Consider the following 20,894-nt stretch of genomic DNA (forward strand, 5'->3'; position numbering starts at 1 on the left):
AATATGGCTGCTGAGAGAGAGAGAGAGAGAGAGAGAGAGAGAGAGAGAGAGAGAGAGAGAGAGAGAGAGAGAGAAAGAGAGGAGGAGGGGAGCGAGGGAGGGAGGGGGGGGGTGCTCTCCCAGTGTTACAATATTTTAAACTGCATGGTTACCAGACAGTGAAATAGGGAAAGCAAGAAACAATACCAAGATGCATATATCACCAGACTGATTCCTGCTCCAGACGAGATTGATTTCGAGCTATAGGTGCCACGCCATCAATATACAATCAAACTCAACTCAAATGTTATGCAACGGCCTGCTCTCTGCAGCTCTGCGCGCAAAATAAAACAAAGGCCACGCAGCATCAGATTTGCCATTACAGCCTGCGTGATACAGCCACATTTATAGACTCACTCAGCCAAACACACCGACATGAGACAAAATACCAGTTAGAAAAGGAGATTCGTTATGAAAGTAGTATGGTTATAGCACGAAATATAGATTAAAAAAAAATAAATACTGAGCGCTGATTCTTCATTGATTAGTCTACACTGAGAGGCAAACAACATAACAAATATTTGATGCATGTCTTTGAATAAGGCTCCAGCACAGAATGAACGGGGGGAGAGCCAAATATAGCCTATAACAACCAAACATTGCACACCAGGCCTGTATACATCTCAGAGCGTTTTAGCTGGAGGGGGGGCGCTGCACACTTCAAACGCGAATATATCCATTGTTGTGAGCCATTTGGCCTGCATAAGATCCTGTGCTCTGAACTAGGGAGTTTAAAGTAAGATTTTTTTATTATACTTGAGGGAAACAATGAGTTCAGCTGCTTATTGCAAGGAGCAATCGTCAAGGGAGACTTAAACTCAATTACTGTAGCCGTTCAGAATGGAAGAAAATACTAAGACCAAAAAAAAATTTAAAAAAAATAAAAATACTGAAAGAAAGAAGAAAAACACCCGGGCATATCAGGCAGTGAATAAAAAATTAAAAGATATGAATAATAATCGAGATGAAGCGTATCAAATATTTATTTTTTTTCTGGGCAACAAAGGACTATAATACATTGACAGGCATGGGAACTATTGCCAGCACATGTCTATACAATACAGCTAAAACCGCCTCCAATTTTGGACATTATCGGACATAACAAGATATCAGGTGGTCCCAAAAAATGTATTTTGAATGTCTTCCAACATTTAAAGAAAAGACAATACTCCATTTATTGCTTTTATGGTGCTTCAAGGAGAGAACAAGAGGTGAAACGTATTCTGATTGGCACAACACATAAAAGCTTGTATAAAAACGAAAATAGAAACACAAAAAGAAAACAGTTCTCAGGGTCTCACCTATGCTCTGTCTCAAATTCAACTGAAATTGAACTGAATAAGGATGATATATTTTATATAGAGAGAAATGGAAGTTTATTTCTATTCAATTTGTTCACTTGCTTCAATGTCGCCTCAACATGCTACAAGAGGGCTGAATTGAAATATCCCAGAGAAAATAAAAAATACCCCAAACTTCTGTTTTCTAAGAACCATAAAATCACATGAAGAACTAACCGAATATTCAAACCCACTAAAACAGGAGGCACCAGATAAATAAAAAAAGAAGTTTCAACAGACGCACCATATTTACAATTCCCATTAAATTACACATAAATAAATATATACATACATGAACACTGATTCCCTTATATAACCGTGAATCGTGTCGGAATTCAAAAAGTTCAAGTTGGTCGCTGGGAGAGAGAGTGAGAGTCTACAACTGAAGTCATGACATGGAGCTGGGTGGCATTTCTCTTTGTTTTTCAAGTTTATTATTCACAATACTGATAAGAATGCATCCTCTTTTAGCTTCGTTTTTGTCACAATCGTAAAATTGAGATATAGAGGGGTCGCTGGATTTCAGTCCATTCGTTGCAGCTCATAAAAAATAAGGGGAGTACATAAAAAGTCCTCTGGCTGAGGCAATACACCTTTTCCTCGCCCTGGAGCTGTTCCTCTGCAGCTTTTTTTCTTTTCTTTTTTTTTTTCTTTTTTTTTTTAAAATAACATTTCAAATGGTTCAGGTGTTGAAGAACAAGAAGAAGAAGAAGAAGAAGAAGAAGAAGAAGAAGGAGAAGAAGGAGAAGAAGAAGATTCTTGCGTCGTTTTCCCCGTGAATCCAAAGTGGGATGTAAAAACAAAACATGTGAAACGGCGCAAGATGATGAAGTGGCACGTTTAACTTTATCAATAGTATTTATAAGGTATTTATAATATTTATATTGGATGGGTGGGGGCCGGGGCGAGGCGGAGGGGGTGTGGGCCGGTGTTGAAGAAGAGCCCTGGGGGGGGGTTTGGCCCCTCGGTGAAGGTGGGATGGAAACATCACTTTCTGTGCTTCTCGTCTTTGTCTCCGCCTTTAGTGCCGTTATCTGAGTGACTGTTGGGGTTGTTGTTGAGGTACATTTTGTCCATGGCTTTGATAGCCTCGGTCAGATAGTTCTGCAGAGCTGTGACTGCCGCGCACAGCGCCGGCGTCCCGAAGCCGTGCGAGATTAGACTGAAGTGGGTCAAACAGCTCTGGATTCCCGGTTCTAGAATGGGCTGCGGCCGTGAGTTTCCAAGCGGCGAGCGGTCCTGGGACAGCAGGTCTGTGAACTCTTTGCAGACTTGCCTAAAACAGAGAGAGAGAGAGAGAGAGAGAGAGAGAGAGAGAGAGAGAGAGAGAGAGAGAGAGAGAGAGAGAGAGAGCGGCGTGTTAATGACCGAGCAACAAACATCGCAAATCCCTGCATGTATTTTTAATGTTCTGAGGAAAATAAATCAAACTGCAAAAAAAAATTAAAAAAAATAGCCATTTTATAATCATTCAGTCCCGCAGGTGTGCTGGGTTGTGAATTCTAAATGAGCAGCCATTAAGGTGAGATCTCTTTTCAATCATTTTTTTTTAAACATTTATCAGTGGACTGAAATTGTGTTTCTTACTCTGCTTTGTTTTCAGAATTTAACACTGGGCTAAGGAAAATGTCCTGAAGCTACAAACAGGTGGAAATTCATCTCTGAGCTCAGTGGATATCAGCAGGATATCTTCCTTTTTTTAATAATAAAAATTTTAAGAGAAAATATGAGTCCAAATGACTTGTCCATGTAAAACGAACATTTTTGCAGGGTAAACTTTGAACTTCAGTCGCTGATTATCAGACAGTAAACACCAACCCATACAACTATATAGTTAAAAATAATAATACATCGTGCTTTTATTTCCTCAAAAGATACCTTCATCTTTATGTAACTTACATCTCGTTTATATGAATTTATGTAGCCTGTATTTTTTTAGACCGTATAGAAAATTGTATTCTGTCATTAAAAGGTGAGCTAACGCGGGCTCAACTCTCTATTGCATAGCGTTGGTATTTTAATAACACTCAAAAAGCCTGTAATAAGCGGTTATAGCGGACATCTGTTGGATTATAGCAGCCCGTCATCAATATTAAAAGCAGGCCATTTCAGGAATACCCAGTTAACGCATAGTGAAAATAACCAACACCAATGGTAGCGCTGCATGTGAACCAGTTATGTGTCAATGTCACTGAAATCACAAGACAAACTAAATACTGCTGCGCGTGTGGATGAGGGAAGGCCCAGTCAACATGCCAACAGCAGTGCATTTAACTGCACTAAACCTATTTGAATTATAATGCATAATATAATGTTGAATTATAAGCGTATATAAATAAACACAAGCGTAAATAATAAGAAAAGAAGTGTGAATACAATCCAGAATTAGCAGAGACGTCCAGTAACATATAAAAGTGTGTGGCTTTAAAACAAAAAGTGTATTAATTAGCCTAATATTAGGCTAATAGATGGAGCAATGACGACAACGTATTTATCATTAAAACACATCTGACATAGTGCTTTTTTTTTAATTTGTTTAATTTGTTTGTTGCATGTTCATACTGTGTGTGCGCCTGTCAAGAAACACACGCCCGCGCACGCACACACACACACACACACACATACACACACACACACACACATACAGTGGCACAGACTGGGATGCATTTGGTGTGACACAGTGAAATGTGATAATAGCACTTACTTTGTGGCCAATAGCATGTTTTTTCTTTGGACTTGTTCGTTTGGGTCGGAATGCTGACGGTTTACATATTCAGCTACTGCCTTGGCTGGAAACTCGGTCTCGCATACATAACCAAAATCCCTGGCAAGATGTACCGCCTCTCCTGAGAAAGAAAAAAAAAAATGAGGTTGAATGTGTTTGCTTATTAAATATGGTTACATCAATTTCAGAGCAGTTCACACTCCCTGCTTGGACTAACACATGATGAATCTGATCTGAACAAAGCGTCCAGACAGCAGGGTAGCACCTGTGCCTTCTCAACAACACTAATGATGAAAACAACATAGAAATAATAATAATAATAATAAAACAGCCCTGCGAGCTGCCAACACACGTCACGTGTCTCCTTCATACCGTGAGAACGGTTGCATATGGAGGGCAAACAATAAGTGGATATGAAATATAGATGGAGCGTCATGCTTAACACCATGTCATTGATTACCAATGTCTGCACATTACTGAAAGTCCTGCAGATCACAGAGGCATGGGGAAGCAATTTTAAAGGGCTATAACTAAATCTCACTTTGTCTTATACTTCTATGAGAATTACAGGTTTCATTCCGTCCGAGTCTGAGCTCGCTTCTTAAGTTGGTTGACATTTTTCCCCCCAAGTCTTTGGTTTTAATTTCCTGAAGCAGTTGAGTTTTTACTGCAGGGCTTCCTGCCCATAAGCCTCCAGTCCGGAAGAACGCATGCGCCAATTAGCATCAAAGCTCAAGTCCAGTAAACTCGTTTCCATAAAATGGAGCGGATCATAAACAATGACAGCACTTCAGCAAACGCAGTGTCCCTTCACTAAATAACCGGCTGCCTTCTCCCACTCTCTCTGCCATCCACCCCCCACGTGCCACCACCCCCTTATTACCCAGAATCATACATTTCTCCAGGCTCATTACAATACAGCAGCAGCACATTTCTACGAAGCACATTAAACATTGCATTCGGCCCTCTTCCGCAATAATGATTAACAGGGACCAATGAACCATCGCAGGCTTTCACCTTTGGAAACCCACACACACCAAATACCACTGCACTGAATAATCAGGTTCAACTCTGCAAGAAAAATTGATTTATCCAGTCGCCTAAAAGGCATCTTTTCAGCGCGCCATAATTGACTAATTTATTCTTTAATAAACCCAAAACATATAGCTCCCAATAGGTCAGCGCCATGCCATTTGCATGCAACAAAAATCTTCACTGAAATCCAAAGCATGGGAAGCTATTAACGAAAGAATTAAGTCGCCATTAAAAATCAGCCCTGCGCTGCCATACCCATGGCTGTATTAATGTTTGAAACAATGCAGGGTTAATAAATCAATCGACTTCTCATCCATGAGGTGAAGCAGCTCAGCGGTGCCCAATAAACAAGCAGCACTCAATAATTAACTGGACTTCAACACAAATTCATCCAGTGTATAAACTAGGCCAGCCGTGGACCTGCAAGTGTGCGCCTGAAAGCGAAGGCCAACGCTGCAAAGCCACTAAAATTACCAGCACCATTCTCTCTCTCTCTCCACACACACACACACACACACACACACACACACACACACACACACACACACACACACACACCCTTCATGCTTTATTACTTGCGAGGCAAAGTCGGTCCACATTACACGGATGAGCGCATATGCTGATTTCCAACACAGAGAGAGAAAGACAGAGAGACAGAGAGAGAGGAAAAAAAATCCCAGTTTGCAAGCACTTGATATCGCGGGAGCAACAAGAGTGGGGACGTGATTTACGGCACCCGGCTTACCTTCGACTAGTGACGTCAGCAAGGTGACGTTGGCTGCCTTGCGTCTGCCCGCAGGTAGATTCAAGCCGATTTTATCCAGCTTCTCCCTTAAGGATCTTCCTCCGTTCTTAGACTTGGCCCTGTGACAGAACAGAGGAGACATTTAAATATATAAAATATGTAATAATGGAGTGAATTTAGGGACAGACTGTGGTTTAGACTTACAAGAAGAAAAAAAAGTCCTATCACTTGGGATTGTGATGATACCTCCTGTGGTGCATACTCTGATATTTACATCCTATGTCAACCAGTAAATGTGGTTCAGCTCTTTTTCACTAATTAAAAGGTGAATGGAATTTGGCTGGCTTTACCCTCCATTACATCCCTCATACAAGCTATAAATAATACTGAAAGAGCCCAGCCTTTTCACCAGCAGACAAATACTGTACAAAATGAATAAATAAAGCCCTACTTAATAGGCAGTACTATTACTGGCTGCGTGTCTACAGCACTTCAGTAGACAGTTCACTGGAGACCAATGTTTTCATGTGTAATGCCTTCACTGGGCCTATAGAGCTGGGCTTGAAACAGACTAGGCCTACATTAATTTAGAGAGAGAGAGAGAGAGAGAGAGAGAGAGAGAGAGAGAGAGAGAGATCCAGTGCGCTAGGGAAGTTAATATGGAATTTAACAGACCCCTCCTGCTTTAAATGCAGGAGCTAGGTGTCATGGTTGGTCGATTTTAATTATTCTTGGTACAGAGGAGAGAGAGAGAGAGAGAGAGAGAGAGAGAGAGAGAGAGAGAGAGAGAGAGAGAGAGAGAGAGATGTACACTCACAGAGAGAATGGCTCTGAGTAAAGTGAGCGAGTTCATACACACGCACACAGACACGCACAGACGCAGGTACAGAGAGAGAGAGAGAGAGAGAGAGAGAGAGAGAGTGGAGCTTTTTGCAGCCTTTCAGTGGAACTCACCTCCTCAGCACCCCGCCCAGCAGAGAGGCGTTCAGGCACTCGGGCGGCGAGAGGCGTCTCTGCACCTCCGCCACTGTGACCTTGTACTTTGATGTGGAGCTGAGCAGGGACAGGCGACCCGGAACAGAGCAGAACACCTCGTTGGGGTTTACCACCCCTCCGAAAAGACCGTCCTTATTTACGGGGATGGAGGAGATGTTGTTGTTCTTGGATAAAGATACTGGACCTAGCAATGGAGAGAGAGAGAGGGGGGGGGGGAGAGAAAGAGAGGGATGGTGGGATGGAGAGAAGGAGGGAGGAGGGAGGGGGAGACAGAGAGAGAGACCGTGCTCAGTGAATTTCATGCAATGCAGAGCCTTAACTAAATGAGAAGGGGGGGGGGGGGGGGGGGTTAGGCCCTGGATTTAGAGTTTAGCACCACTTTCAGCAACAAGGACATGCAGTGAAAAGCGACTAATAGAGGCCTGCATGGCAATAACAGTAATCATATTAGCAATAATAATAATAATGTTTGTGTGTGCATTGTGGAATCAGTAGCATCGGAACTATTAGGAATATTCCCAACTACACATGTACAAAATTCATAATATATCCATAACTGTGTTCTTTATCTAAAAACCACCGGTTTCAGATCTCAGCAGCAGACAGGGAGACTCTCCAGTATCTGAGCGCTCATACAGCCTATTTTTGCACCATATATCGACTCTGCACAAAGCAACCACACCAACCGAGCGATTTGGTAAAGTCTACCTATTTTGACATATCCTCGGTATCCTGCAAAATCGCCCGTGTGTGATTTCAAACCGGGGATGGGGGGTGGTGGGGGGGGGGGGGGGGCTCAGCACTACTGGGCTTTACACCGTTTTGGTTTGCAGTAACCGGAGACAAAGGGGACTGTGCGCCTTTGGATAGATCACTTGTGACATTAATGGCTCAGGGGAGCCTAATAGAGACAATAGGAGTCAAACGAACTCTTGAGATTACTAATATAAGAAGCCAATTATCATGTTGATGCGCAGATAGACGGACTCAAAATAGAGAGAATGGGGGGAAAAAAACAGAAAAAGAAAGAAAAATCGCCCCATATATAATCTACTGAGCTCTAATTTCACCTGACAAAACGCTTTTGAACCAGACCATGAAAAGGGCCTCCTCGTGTTGTATCATTAACATTACAAATCATCCTGATTTTTGACAGCAAATAAATAAGTAGCCTAATATTATAATCCAACAACCTTCGCCTAATCAGTCAGGGCTTTTTTTTTTGCCAAGCCGAGTTTTGATTCCCTCCCTAAATGACAGAGTATCACCCCCTGCACACACTAGGCCTGTGCTCCATCCAGCGCTACCAACTTCCATTTTAAATGTGACCATGCAGTGTGATTGCAGCTATTGGCTTTCACCGATGAAGTGCCAGGATCGTCTATAGGCCTGTATCTTTGACCATCAATACCACGGGCCTACAAAGCCCACCAGCTCTACTCATCTCCACGCTGCTCTGAAACGCTGACAGTAAATTCCATCAGCGAGAAAAAAGGTGCAGCCAGTTTGATGCACTTGGAAACCATGTAATGAAAAATAGGCTACTGCGTATTAGGATCAGTCAGGCATTACCGCATTGCATCGAGTTCTCTCGAGCAGAATGGTGACCGGTGTGTGTGTGTGTGTGTGTGTGTGTGTGTGTGTGTGTGTGTGTGTGTGTGTGTGTGTGTGTGTGTGTGTGTGTGTGTGTGTGTGTGTGTGTGTGTGTGTGCGTGTAGCTTGCAGAAACATGCATGCATGATATCTTGGAGGAAATTGCTTACCTTTTTTAATTACAGTCTGGTCGGGAATGTGAATTCCTTGATCGTCAACAGACTATGAAAGAAATGCCAAAAAAGAGAACCAATGTTAGCACAAAGGCAAGAAAATATCAGCCCTCGTTCTGTGTAAGTGAATGTAACTCAGGATGCTGTGCGCGAACAAAGCCTGACACAATTAGCGGCCACAATCAACCAACATGGAGGCTCTCGAGGCCCATACCTGTTATTATTGTCCATGGGTGTTTTTCGGCGGGTTGTACGGATAGGCGCATTACGTTAGATCACAAACTCAGACTTAAATAACGAAGCTGTGTCGCCCCATAATCCTGACCTAATTCCGCCCTCATATTGGATCTACTCACAAGGAAACTTCTAATCTAGATTGGATAGTAATTACGGCAGCGCAGCCTATTAAAGGCCTATGAACTAATTAGAGGATTATTGGTGTTTGTTTCTGATTAAAAACTGGGGAAGAATGCTCTAAATAAGAATGAGGGTTACTGACAATTTTAGAGCTCATTTATCATGCATCTTTAGCTATTACCCAGGCATAATCCACCAAACTCAATTCTCCTGTTAGTGTGCATTACAGTGTTATTGTTCGCAGACAACGGCGAGCTTCATCTGTTTTTTAAACGGAGAAATCAAATAAAGTCAGAGGACATGAAGGAATCCGTGTAGAAACACGGGCGCACTGTTTTTGCTTTTGAATCAATCACTCATGTAATCAGATTTAAGTGATACTAGTGAACAAAACCACATCGAATTTTGCAACAAGCTTTTTGTATATTTAATGTTTTGAAAAATATATTTTATAAATGAAAATAACAAAGCTGTGCTGTTTTATTCGAAATAATCTTGACAACACTGGGGTAAAAATGCTATTTTCTTTCAGGCAGTAAAACATGGCTAGGCTACTAAATAATGTAATGCGTGTCATCCTTCTAACATTTATTAAACAATAGTAATAACAAAAACTTATATAAATACCCTAATAATATTAAAATTAAAAGGACGTTTTTTTTTTTTTTTAAATGCAGGGTGCTTGAACAAATGATAATAATACTTAAATTCAAATAAAAAACACAATTACGTTATTATTTTTTAATGATAATGCTAATTCAAAATATAGCCTGGTAGTGGGAACCAACTGTGCCTAACATTAATAATAACACATATTACCCTTTCACACATTTTTTTTTTTTTTAAACCCACAAAAAGAGAGAGCCAGGTAACTGCTGCCTCACCTGAACGTCGTCTAAAGAGTGAGGTATTCCATGGATAGGGATAGAGTCCGACAGTCCCGTATCGATGCCGTGGCCGGACGGTAGCAGCACTTCCCGGCGGTACTCCCGACACAGCTGGTGGGGCAGGCTGCGGTGCTGGTGCAGCAGGCCGCTCTCCTGACTCTGCCTCTGCCCGGGCCAGCCCGGATGCTGCGGCTGCGGCTGGGCGTGCAGGGAGTTGAGGGAGTACGGGTCGTTGACGTGCGAGTAAGGGTCCTGAGACTGCGGGTAGATGGGCTGGTAGGGCGGGGGGAAGTACGGGGGCTGGAAGTCCGAGTTGGGTGTGTGGGAGAGCGGCGGAGCGCTCGTGTAGGGACTCTGGCCCACGCCGCCCAGCTGAGGTAGCCTGGCTGTCCCATTGCTGGTGCCGTCGTGACGGTCCTGGCAGGGGAGGACAGAAAGAAAAGTGTGTTTCAGCCTAAATACATTTTTTAGAAATACACAACCATGAATGATCGTATTTCCACTCTTTCTTTTAACTGCAGAATGCTCTGCGGGCTTCTGCTGGGGCATTATCAAATATGGCCTGAGTGCATTACAGGAATTAGGAATCTGAAGTGTGGAATCTGTATTAAATCTGAATAATCTGTCTTGACCGATTTCAAACAATAAAGACAACAAGGTTACACACTGATAACTTAAGTTTCGAAATAAAATAGCATGATAATAAACGCTCAAAAGTCAATAATCAAATAAAACATCGAAATTCCGGAGGTGGAAATGCACTCAAATAAACAACCGAGCGTCGCATTATTTCAGCACTTCTACAAGGTGTCCTTTAGGCATGCAAGCTTCATAAAACACTATTCAGAGAAAATTATTATTATAACAAAATCGGGTGTGCAAACAAATTCGAAGTATCTGACACGGTGAGGCAACTTACCATCGCGGAAAAACTGTGCACTAACATTTCAAAGGATTTTTGGTGCCACTCAAGAAAAGAATAATCAGTTCAAAAACACTTCGAGTGTTTGGGAGCAAATGGAATCAAAAAGCAAACCAAAAAAAATTGTAGCCCCCCGAAAAGCCTCTTCTGTCCTGAAAGATCACGATGGCCCCGCGATCAGATATGTGCCACAGAAGCAGGACGATAATCCATCAGAAATAAATGGTTAGATCCCCGCTGCCCTTCATGTGGGTCTAAAAATGCAGATATTCGGCGGTGCTGGCGGATTTGGGTTGAAAAGTTTCTCTTGGTAAAGCCTCTTTTCTCCCTGCTCCCCTGGCTTCTATCACAGTGCTGCCGTCCCCTCGCTTGAGCTCATATTAGCAAAAGAGCCGCTTCTTCGTCTCCCTCTTGGACTCCTAATAGAACGCATTCATGACTATTAATATTACAGGAATACTTAATAATAAGGAAAGAATGGTCGGAAATCGGGCGTGAAGCGGAGGACGCAACTCAAGGCAGGAGTCTGCGCTTAAATGACGTCCATTGAAAGGAGGAATCAGTATATCTAATCAGAGATGGGGAGAGAGAGAGAGGGAGTGAGAGAGAAAGAGGGAGTGAGAGACTGTGGAGGGAGTGGAGAGAGAGAGAGAGACAAAAAGAGGGACATTCACTCTCGTCTGACGAATCAGAGAGAGAGGGAGGAAGGGAAGGGGGGGGGCATTTTAAAAGGGTCCCAGGGCCAAAGCGCAAAAGTGAAAGAAAGATATAGGAATGAAGGGAGGTGGACCACAGACAGGGGAAGAATAAGCCATGGAAGGAAACAACGTGCACCTCTGACTTGGGCGAAAATCCAGCAGACGACGTTATGGGCATTCCGAGCGGTTCATTTCTACCACTCGTCCCTTTGTTTTCCACCTCAGACTCCGACTGCGAGCTGCCCTCCATGGGTCTCCTTTCTCTCCTCTTTCTCCGCCGAATTAATCCACCGGTTCCTCTTCGACTACAAACCCAAAGTCACACCGGCTAACTTTTAACTTTGACCCGGAAAGACGGAGAAACAATAAATTCCCAAAGTCTAAGACAGGGCCGCTCGGATGCGGCGCTCCAACCAACTTTTACGCGCGGCTAAAAGAGCTCCACTCCCCCTTCCTGCTTAATCGCACATTTTAAAATTACGAAACACCGGGCTGTGACCGGATTTTTTTCGCATCCAAACCAGCGGGAAAACATTGCCTGTAAAATAAAAACAATCACCACAACATGAGCGCGGAGCTGCCCAGCTTTTTTTTCCCTGGCCCCGGCCGTCCAATCCTCACGATTGAAAACACGTTCGACTGGCTTCTCCACTCCTGAAAAAGTCCCCTGATATTACTGCCAAACTTTGTCTATGCCCATAACAACAAGCACTCAGTGTATGCACTCCACACATACAGGCACTCACGCAAAATCTAACGGCTCAAATTGTAGATAAATTAAAACTGAAGGGTAAATGTCCATGTCATCAGTGAATAAAGCAGGTAGCGCTTACATAATGCAATTTAGTCCAAATATTTATTTTCAATTAAATGCATGGTAAGTTTATTTTACTTTTAAAAGTTTACACGTGCCATTAAATATTTTAATATATATTTAAAAAAAAAAAAAAAAAAACACTGTTGTGATTTTTAAATCCACTGGTGTGCAACTAAAATATAAAAAGCAGCTGTTATTTCCATAATGCAAAATTATTGTTCTCATTAATATTATTGTTGTTATTCTTCTCAATATTAATATTGTTATAATTCTTACTATAATTATCACTGTCATTATCATTGTTATTGTTATTTTTATTATAATGATTATTATTATTATTATTATCATCCTCTAATTTTACTCTACACAAATACACAAAAAAAGAGGAAGCTATGAAATGAATAGAGATGGACATGGATCTATTCATCCTGCAGTTGAATTAAATGTATTCACTAACAGCTGTCAAAAGAATGGCATAGCTGGATCAAAACAATACATCATCTTAGTACATTTCAAAAAGTTAAATTAAATTTAAAAAATAAATTAAAAAAAAAATCAAAGAGGAGCCCCTTACCTCGCAATCTTCATATTTAATGTTATCAGTTAATTTCCAAAGCATTCTCATGGATTGTTGAGGTGGATATTGAGTATAGGTATCGCCTGAGCCTTGTTTTCACTCAGTGAATTGTGCTCCCCGCTCAGAAAAACTACTTTTATTGAAGCTGTGGGCTGCTGCTGTCTGTCTTGCGCTCTGAGGTCTCCCTCTAATGGTGGAAGTGAAGGGCTGGAGCAGCTCTGTAATAACACTGGCACAGGGCCTCATTAGCATATCAACAGCCGTTTGATTCCCCCCATCTGCTCACACAACACCAATGGACAGCGTACAGGTAAAAACTAAAGCAGCAAGACGCTACACATGCTTCATATTTCTACTGTTCAGTGAGGTGTGTGTGTGTGTGTGTGTGTGTGTGTGTGTGTGTGTGTGTGTGTGTGTGTGTGTGTGTGTGTGTGTGTGTTTGTTGAGGGAGGGGGGGTTGGGGGGTATAGTCTTGCATGCACCTGGGAAGGTTTCTAATTTAATTGTACACGTCTTTCATTAGACTTCAGAAATGCTTTTCGACAAAGCCTAAATTTGTATGATTAAAAAGAAGCGAAATGTCTTTGCTGTGAAATATTTTTTTTTTTTGAGACAAGATTACTTTTCTAGGACTTGATGTGAAAACAGCATGCCTATGCAAATGCAACCGTGTCACACACTTTGTTGCCAGTCTGGATTTTTTAACTCCGAAACTGTTATTTTAATCCCATTGAGAGTGGAGACCTTGAGAGGCTTTTCTTTCAATGTTATGTTAAAAAAAAAAAAAGGTGAGCCATTCAAAGCGGCTCCACAGGTCCATTGGCTACCTGGCTTTGGGGGGAATGTTAATAATTACCACAACAACATGGCCTTGTTTCATTTGAATGAGCGGCTAGGGGAGCCTGGCTCTGTCCTGTCGCCGGCCGAGCCTTCACCTCAGCAGGTCGTGGGTCAGCAGACAGGTCGCCAGCTCTTTAAAGGCGTTGGCCCCTCTCGTTTCAAACACGGATTACCATTTTTGGTGGAGTACCTTTTCGCAAGCAGTTGTTATTAATGAGGATGGAGCGACGGCTGACAATGACAGCTATGCATGCGACTGTCTTTCTGGAGATCTGGCCTGGTTGTCTGTGGTGGTGATCGGGTTTAACGTGTTTTAAGGGTTTTGTTTCAGCAGGTCGTCTCCAAAATCCTCCACACCTCACAAAAGGGTTTCAGTGAAGCCCAGGCAAGACGAAACTCTAAAGAAAGTCCATTATGGGATGCATTGTAACTTATGAGTTTAAAACATGTTATCCCAATTTGGAACAGATGTAAATATACAGCCTATATATGAGAAGTTAGATCTGACTTCAAAGACGCAACGACACATGTTAGAACATGGGCTGCGTTTCGTCACCACTGCACTTTTGACCAAACCACATCTCATGTCTGTTTCCATTTTTTTTTTAAATGTATGATAAAACACATAAGAGTGTATTTAAAATATAGTTTGTCCTACAACAACATGCGATCAACATCCTTAGGATTTTATATAGCAAACCGACGAGGTGGACAAATTGACATGTAAGGCTACATCACAGCAAAACAGAGGTTCCAAAATAAATGATGTATGTATGTATGATCTCATGACGCCTCTAAACTACACAAGAGTACTGTACTACCTCTCTTTACATAAGATTTCACGGTGCCTGTGCAGCCTCATCCTACAACAAGTCGACACTTTGACAGTTTTCATGGATTTTCACAGCCGTGTCTTTGTCTTAAAGTAAGCAGCACATACCTGCCATTCTCCCATTCTGCCCATAATTGACATTCTTTGTTTTCTGCTGCCTTTGGTGGTTTTTGGGTCGATCCGGTTCCGTGTCTATCTCATTGAGCCTTCGTTCCCAAAGTAAACCTTTACTTTGTTTTTACCTTTTTTTCGCCTCACCTGGCCATAAAAAAAACGGTGCGTGACGCATGCGCACTGCTCCGGGTGTGGACGAGAAAGGAGAAACACCCTGGGAAAAAGAGAAATAGCCTATTGGATAGGCCCAAACTGTCTTACGGTGGCCTCTAATGACAATTCAATGAGTTTGCTTTAAACAATAATGATCAAAACGAACGAATTTAAAAACATATTGATTTTACTTATTTGAGGAAACTCTGAGATACCAGTAAGAATCACTGCCATTGCCATTAATATATTTAAAAAAAAAATAATCTAACATTATTTATACTTGCAGGAACATGTCAGTTTAAGCTTTTACCATATAAAATCCATAGTTCATAGCGGGACAATTTCTTTGCATCAGGTGAATTTACATTCAAAATTAATGTCGTTTGTAAAAAGTGAGAAAAGTCTATTGTGCACATTAAAAGCAGACAAAATGTAATGTGGTTTTACCCTCCCTTAATTGATGGTAAAATAAATAAATAATAATAGCCTTATAGAAATGACTTATAAGAGAATATGCTAAAACTGCCAGAAAATTGAGCATGAAGCAAAACCAAAATATAAATGTATATGGGTAATATGTTCGTCTTCAATTGACATCAAATCATTGTTTTGTCCATGAATTCTCACTGCAAATGAAAGTGTGTCAAGTTAAAAACTTGAATGTTAACTGCCAACATCATCGCTTCTACACAGAAAGCGACCCTGCTATTGTGCAGGTCATTATTTATTTATCCATTGTTTATTTCTAATACATACTTATGTAGACCCCTCGGGCCAATAGCGAATGAGCTCTGTCTCTCTCTGTCTTACATGCGCACACACACCAACACACACATCCACAGAGGAGAGCAACACGTGCGCTCACATACAGTTAAGTGATAATGGTCAAAGCTTTAGTCCCAAACCCTTTTTTTGTCCTCTTTCAAGTTTCTGACGGATACCTACACACATGCAGACAGCAAACAGGACGCGGTGGACGTCGCTGGCAGACAGCTGCATGGTTCTCTCACTACATCAAACGCTTACTGTACATTCAACATATTTAATGCTTGCACTGAGAATATTGGACAAAGTTTGTATGGGAAAACTTGCACTCCATTTTGCATTTCCTCCAATAAATCCTTGTGTGTATTTTTATTTGTATTTATTTATTTTTTTGCTCTTGCGTAATTCCACATAGGATCTATAGATTTTTTTGCGGTGTTAATATTTAAAACAAGCCTTCATGTTTGACTTCAAAGGCGAACACATTTTAACTGCACACACAATACCTGCAGCTATGTAGACCTCAGCACCAGGACTGGACAAAAGAGAGGGAGGTGTGTGTGTGTGTGTGTGTGTGTGTGTGTGTGGGGGGGGGGGTCAGAAATATTGTTTGGGGCTCTGCGCACTGAGGGAGGAGTACGTTTTAAAGCAGAGCTGTCTGAGAGAGAGTGGGTTTCTCTCAGACAAGAGCGGGGTCCCTTTTGAATATACCCTGCCTGTTTGTCTAGGGCTTGGTTTCAACCACTTCCACCATCGCACCGGGCCTCCGGCAACGTTCAGCTTCCTAAAACTGCGAGCTGGGTTTAACAAAGGCACCCCAGGCACTTTGTACAGCTATTCATGTTTAGAGAAATTACAGGGAATTATCATGTTTAGAGAAATTACAGGGAATTGTTATTTATTATTATTATTATTATTATTATTATTATTATTATTATTATTAATAGTAGTAGTAGTAGTATTAGTATTATTATTAGTAGTATTCTTTTCTGTATTCATTGTGTGTGTGTGTGTGTGTGTGTGTGTGTGTGTGTGTGTGTGTGTGTGTGTACTGTATATACTGGTCCATGTCTAATTCAAAACATATAAAACTAACAGATCTCCGTGCGTAAATTACGCGTCCTTCTCATTGACAAAAAAAATGTTGTGAAACATTCCGGGAAGCTTGTCTTCTTATTGTCTCTCCTCCTTTCCTCGTTGTTTTTGAATTATTGATCCGCGATGGGACTCATTTCCTTCGACCCCCAAAGTTATGGAGAAGTTGGAAAATGATGTTAGAAAAGATGTCCACGCTCGATCTGCACCACTCGCTCCAGCTGGGCGGGTCTGACTGCTGAAGACAGTCCCGTCACCAGCACTCAAGGTACAGAAAGCCCCATGTAGCTCCGTGAGATCATGACATGTGCGTCTGTTGAGTGGGAAGGTTTCAGGCCCATTGTGTGAAACGCTGCGCCCCAAAGGAAGATAAATTGTATTCTAGCGCCACCTTGCTTCGGGAGAAGAGCGATGACGCGCCGCCCGTGGATTTAAGACAATATTGCAGGTAATTGAAACCAAATGAGTATGTGTGCGCAGTGAGCATTTCAGTAAGTGAAACTGCCAAACCGATGTCAATCAAAAAAAAAAAAAAAAAAAGCAGGTGGTCAAAAGGAACATGTGCAAATTAGTGAAATACAGAATATGGCCACGGGTCAAAATTCAGGCATATGTCAGGTTTGTTTGTTACTTGACCAAAACTTAAATCTACGATATTTATTGGGTTTGGTTAAGCCCTCTTTTTGACCTTTATCCACCTGTCTTTTTTCATTCAACTTTAACACTTCCAAGACTAAACCTGCCCATTTTCATCACCCAACAAGGCTCTGATAGCCTATATTGAAAACACACACATTCCAATGCAGGGAAATGTGATATTGTGTGTTTTGACCTGCCTCCGTGCAGACATTTGTCTCTGAATGTAAAGCAAAATCTATATGAAAAAAAAATCAAGTCCAGGTAAATCTTGGGAATGTTGGGGTATGTCTTACTGTAAAACACAACTTAATCTAATCCTGGGGTGCCATCTTGTGGTCGTAAAAATAAAACCAGTTCCCACTCTGGTGTCTGAGGAACTGTAAGGGAACTTGATGTGGTGCTGGGGGGCCTCAGTACATTGAATTGCACTGCTGTGTCATGACTCTGAAGTTAGCAGATGATAAGGACGACTTTTTAATAATTACTCAGGGTTCAGTGTTCCCACTGTTTCTTCCCTCTCCTACAGTGAAATAATATTTTGTTTATGTAGGGCAAACAACAAAAGTCCTCGCAGTCCCTTAGAGCAAATTACTTTAAAATAATGCTTTGTTATCTAATGCATCAATGTAGAAACAGATGGGAAAGCTTTGCTCAATGGCACATAACCAGTCTTATAGGTGGGAGTGTCAAATTATATGCTTCAATTATGTCAAACATGTTAATGAATCATTAATCGCACACATAATAATGAGTATTCATGTTTCAAATTGCTTTTTTATTGTCTGTGTGCATAGATAAACATAAGACATAGAAATGTATTATGTATCCTACAATATACTACGTTTAATAAACATAAGTAGGCTAATGAAATGTAGGCTACCTTAAAAATACACATATACGATCATATAAAATAGCCTATATAAATAACTGCTCATTCTGGAAATTTGAACAGAGGCGTGATTGAAATTACTGCTGCACTTAATTAATCACAGTAGGGATTTATTAAAAAGCTGAAGTGCTATGATGTAATCACGACCTCTGCCCATGAAAACACAGGAAGACACTCTTGTTACATTTATTTTGCATGCCATTAAACAGGTTTCTGCAGCAGCTAGTGTAGCGTCATTTATTAGGCCAATAACACACATAGCATTTATAATAGGCGGTGAAAGTTATGTTTAGAACAAACCGAATATGCTATGTTCTCTACATTTGGCGAAATGTGCAATTGTTTTATTCTTTATCTTTTTTTAATGTCATACTTGATATTTCATATGGTGAAAGTCATGCAAAGTTTTGAAAAAAAACAAAACACGAATTTGATCTTGAGGAATATGAACAATCTGTGTCAGAAAAAAAGCCACCCTCTATAAACCTATTTATTAATTTATTATTAATTATTATTATTCGTAGAAATTCCGCCTCTCCTGAACGCAGCACCTGCCTCCCAAGCAATATGGCCTACATTTCCCATCAGGCACCCTGCCGCTTGTTATGTGCACCAATAATTTGTGCTCGGTGGAGCACAGGCTGCAGTTGGTTGTGACAGAGGACGAACTGAAAGAGCAAGGTTGTATGTAACGTTAGCTATCTATCTGTCTTTTAAGTTTTCATGTTTTACATTTTTAGAGGTTTAAAGTTCTAATTATCATACAAACAGTGGCGTAGGCAACATATTCTGTAAACTTTCGTGTAAGCGAAGCATTCGGTGTATGGTTGTAAAAACAGGGATGCTAGTTTGTGCTGCTGGTGCGCGTGCTAAACTCTGTACAGGAGCTAGCCTTATCTAATAAGCCAGACACACACACAACTAATCGTTAGTGGGGCCACAATGTAACGTTTTCTGATCTAAAACAGACAAGCGCTGCTGTGTGACAGCAGGACAACGTTCTTGGATGCTACAATGTTTCTATGCTTTCTGTTACCTCAGCTAGTTTTCTGTAACAGCTCTGTGTTGCTGCACTCAGACAGTCCTTGAGGTATTTTTGCATCAGTAAGTAATATTAGGTTCGCAGCGGGAAGTCATGGTGTGAATTGAATGGACCTTTTTCACAGCAGACATTTTGACTTGTCATAGTAGGAAAAGCACAGCTGAAATTGATAACCTTAACGATGGCTCAATTCCATCAAGTGTCCCAGTAAGCTATTTCAGTGAGTCAGCATGCACAATACCAGGGCCTCTCCTAAGTGGAATGCAGCCATCATTAATGGTTTTGAATACACCTGTGCTTTTCCTACTATGACATGTCAACATGTCTGCCGTGAAAAAGGTCTATAGTTACAAGTTTGTTTGCTCACTCACACGCTGTGGCCCTTGCAGGTGTCCAACATGTCTGTGGATTGGCTAGGATATGGATACGCAGCCCTTATCGCAACCGGGGGAGTCATCGGTTATGTGAAAGCAGGTATGTGTTGGATTATGTATGATTATGTAAGCTATTTGCTATGGAAAATGTGGAAGGATACGCTTTTCAGGTCCCTAACCACCTTTAAAAGGTTTATTGATGATATAATGGTGTTTCTTTTCTTGTTTGACATTCTTTTATACATTACTGCATCTCTAAAATTGAGTGTTGTAAACATTAAACTTGTTAACAAATTGCCTTCATGTTCATTCAATTATTGTCATGGTCTATACAACTAAAATGTGTCTATCTATAACACACCAGTCTATGCATACTCTTCGGTCCTATGAACACCCGGTGCAGTAGTTGACCTGCTGTGTGTTGTGTCTTTCAGGCAGTGTCCCATCCCTTGCTGCTGGTGCTCTCTTCGGCGGCCTCGCAGGTTTTGGCGCCTACCAGATCTCCAATGACGCCAATAATGTTTGGGTGTCACTCGGTTGGTATACTAAGAATATACTGTAATTGGTGTATATGTGTTGCATGGTTGAAAATCTAAGTAAAGAGTTTCTGAATAAGAACAGTGATGTGTCTCTGTGGTCATAATGCTTTACATTTTCTATTCCCCACTGACATTTTCCACCACATGCTGTCTTTAAGCTACATCAGGAGCTTTGACTGGCGTCATGGGAAAGAGGTTCTACGGTTCCAGGAAGTTCATGCCAGCTGGCTTGATGGCTGGAGCAAGGTATCCGTCTTATACCATTTATATGACTTAACTCATTTTACATGCATAAACATATTCAAGGTGAAGTAACAAGGAGTGCTGGTGAGGGAATGTACTTGATAAATGTGTCTGTGATGGGATCATTCAATAGACCTTTACTGTTGATCCCAGATGATCACTCCTACTCTGAAGCAACTCAAAATCTCTACTTCCCTGAGCTAAAAGTCGAGAACAGGGATGATATATTTTCTTTTTTCTTTTCTTGTTCCAGTCTTCTGATGGTGGGGAAGCTTGGTATGGCATTGCTCCAGAAACCCCAGGAGTCCTGATGGAGTTTCTGATATGTACCCCATCTTCTGTTTCAGCAGCGGCCTGTTAGCATTTGTCATTTACTGTTGAACATGAATGTCATTTTGTAAAAGTGTATATTTGAGGATGAAATATAATACCTTGTTTATATAATACAAATAGTTGTCTTGTCCT

At 41.3% G+C, this 20,894-nt stretch overlaps 2 protein-coding genes across 8 annotated transcripts; one reads left to right on the plus strand and one right to left on the minus strand.

The window, feature by feature from the left end:
• Positions 1–1,004: 1,004 nt before the first annotated feature.
• Positions 1,005–14,846, minus strand: tfap2a (transcription factor AP-2 alpha). Of its 6 annotated transcripts, none has more exons than XM_036006880.1 (7): positions 14,685–14,846; positions 9,888–10,307; positions 8,644–8,695; positions 6,839–7,064; positions 5,885–6,003; positions 4,084–4,225; positions 1,005–2,655 (listed from the first exon to the last, which is right to left on the minus strand). In XM_036006880.1, the coding sequence occupies exons 1-7, from the start codon at positions 14,715–14,717 to the stop codon at positions 2,367–2,369; spliced, it is 1,281 nt and encodes a 426-aa protein (XP_035862773.1). In that variant the 5' UTR covers positions 14,718–14,846; the 3' UTR covers positions 1,005–2,366. The 6 variants fall into 6 exon arrangements, with proteins under 6 accessions (XP_035862773.1, XP_031157208.1, XP_031157207.1 ...); XM_031301348.2 differs by lacking the exon at positions 14,685–14,846 and adding an exon at positions 12,902–13,128 and having other exon boundaries at positions 6,839–7,058; XM_031301347.2 differs by lacking the exon at positions 14,685–14,846 and adding an exon at positions 12,902–13,127.
• Positions 14,847–18,782: 3,936 nt separating this feature from the next.
• tmem14ca (transmembrane protein 14Ca) lies at positions 18,783–20,876 on the plus strand. 2 transcript variants are annotated; one of them, XM_031301342.2, is made up of 5 exons: positions 18,783–18,912; positions 19,663–19,747; positions 20,082–20,183; positions 20,345–20,432; positions 20,683–20,876. In XM_031301342.2, the coding sequence occupies exons 2-5, from the start codon at positions 19,672–19,674 to the stop codon at positions 20,738–20,740; spliced, it is 324 nt and encodes a 107-aa protein (XP_031157202.1). In that variant the 5' UTR covers positions 18,783–18,912; positions 19,663–19,671; the 3' UTR covers positions 20,741–20,876. The 2 variants fall into 2 exon arrangements, with proteins under 2 accessions (XP_031157202.1, XP_031157203.1); XM_031301343.2 differs by having other exon boundaries at positions 18,809–18,915.
• The last annotated feature ends 18 nt before the right edge of the window (positions 20,877–20,894 follow it).

The sequence above is a fragment of the Sander lucioperca genome, chromosome 1 (assembly GCF_008315115.2).
Source record: "Sander lucioperca isolate FBNREF2018 chromosome 1, SLUC_FBN_1.2, whole genome shotgun sequence".
NCBI classification, from domain to species: domain Eukaryota; kingdom Metazoa; phylum Chordata; class Actinopteri; order Perciformes; family Percidae; genus Sander; species Sander lucioperca.

Coding starts and splice junctions, on each gene's coding strand:
- tfap2a (XM_031301345.2), bottom strand. CDS start 11,760: ATGGAGGGCAGCTCGCAGTCGGAGTCTGAGGTGGAAAACAAAGGGACG. Junction 7,065..8,643: donor CCAGACTGTAATTAAAAAAG/GTAAGCAATTTC, acceptor CTCCATTGCTAG/GTCCAGTATCTTTATCCAAG. Junction 6,004..6,838: donor CTGGGCGGGGTGCTGAGGAG/GTGAGTTCCACT, acceptor GTTCTGTCACAG/GGCCAAGTCTAAGAACGGAG.
- tmem14ca (XM_031301342.2), top strand. CDS start 19,672: ATGTCTGTGGATTGGCTAGGATATGGATACGCAGCCCTTATCGCAACC. Junction 19,748..20,081: donor CATCGGTTATGTGAAAGCAG/GTATGTGTTGGA, acceptor TGTGTCTTTCAG/GCAGTGTCCCATCCCTTGCT. Junction 20,433..20,682: donor GGCTTGATGGCTGGAGCAAG/GTATCCGTCTTA, acceptor TTCTTGTTCCAG/TCTTCTGATGGTGGGGAAGC.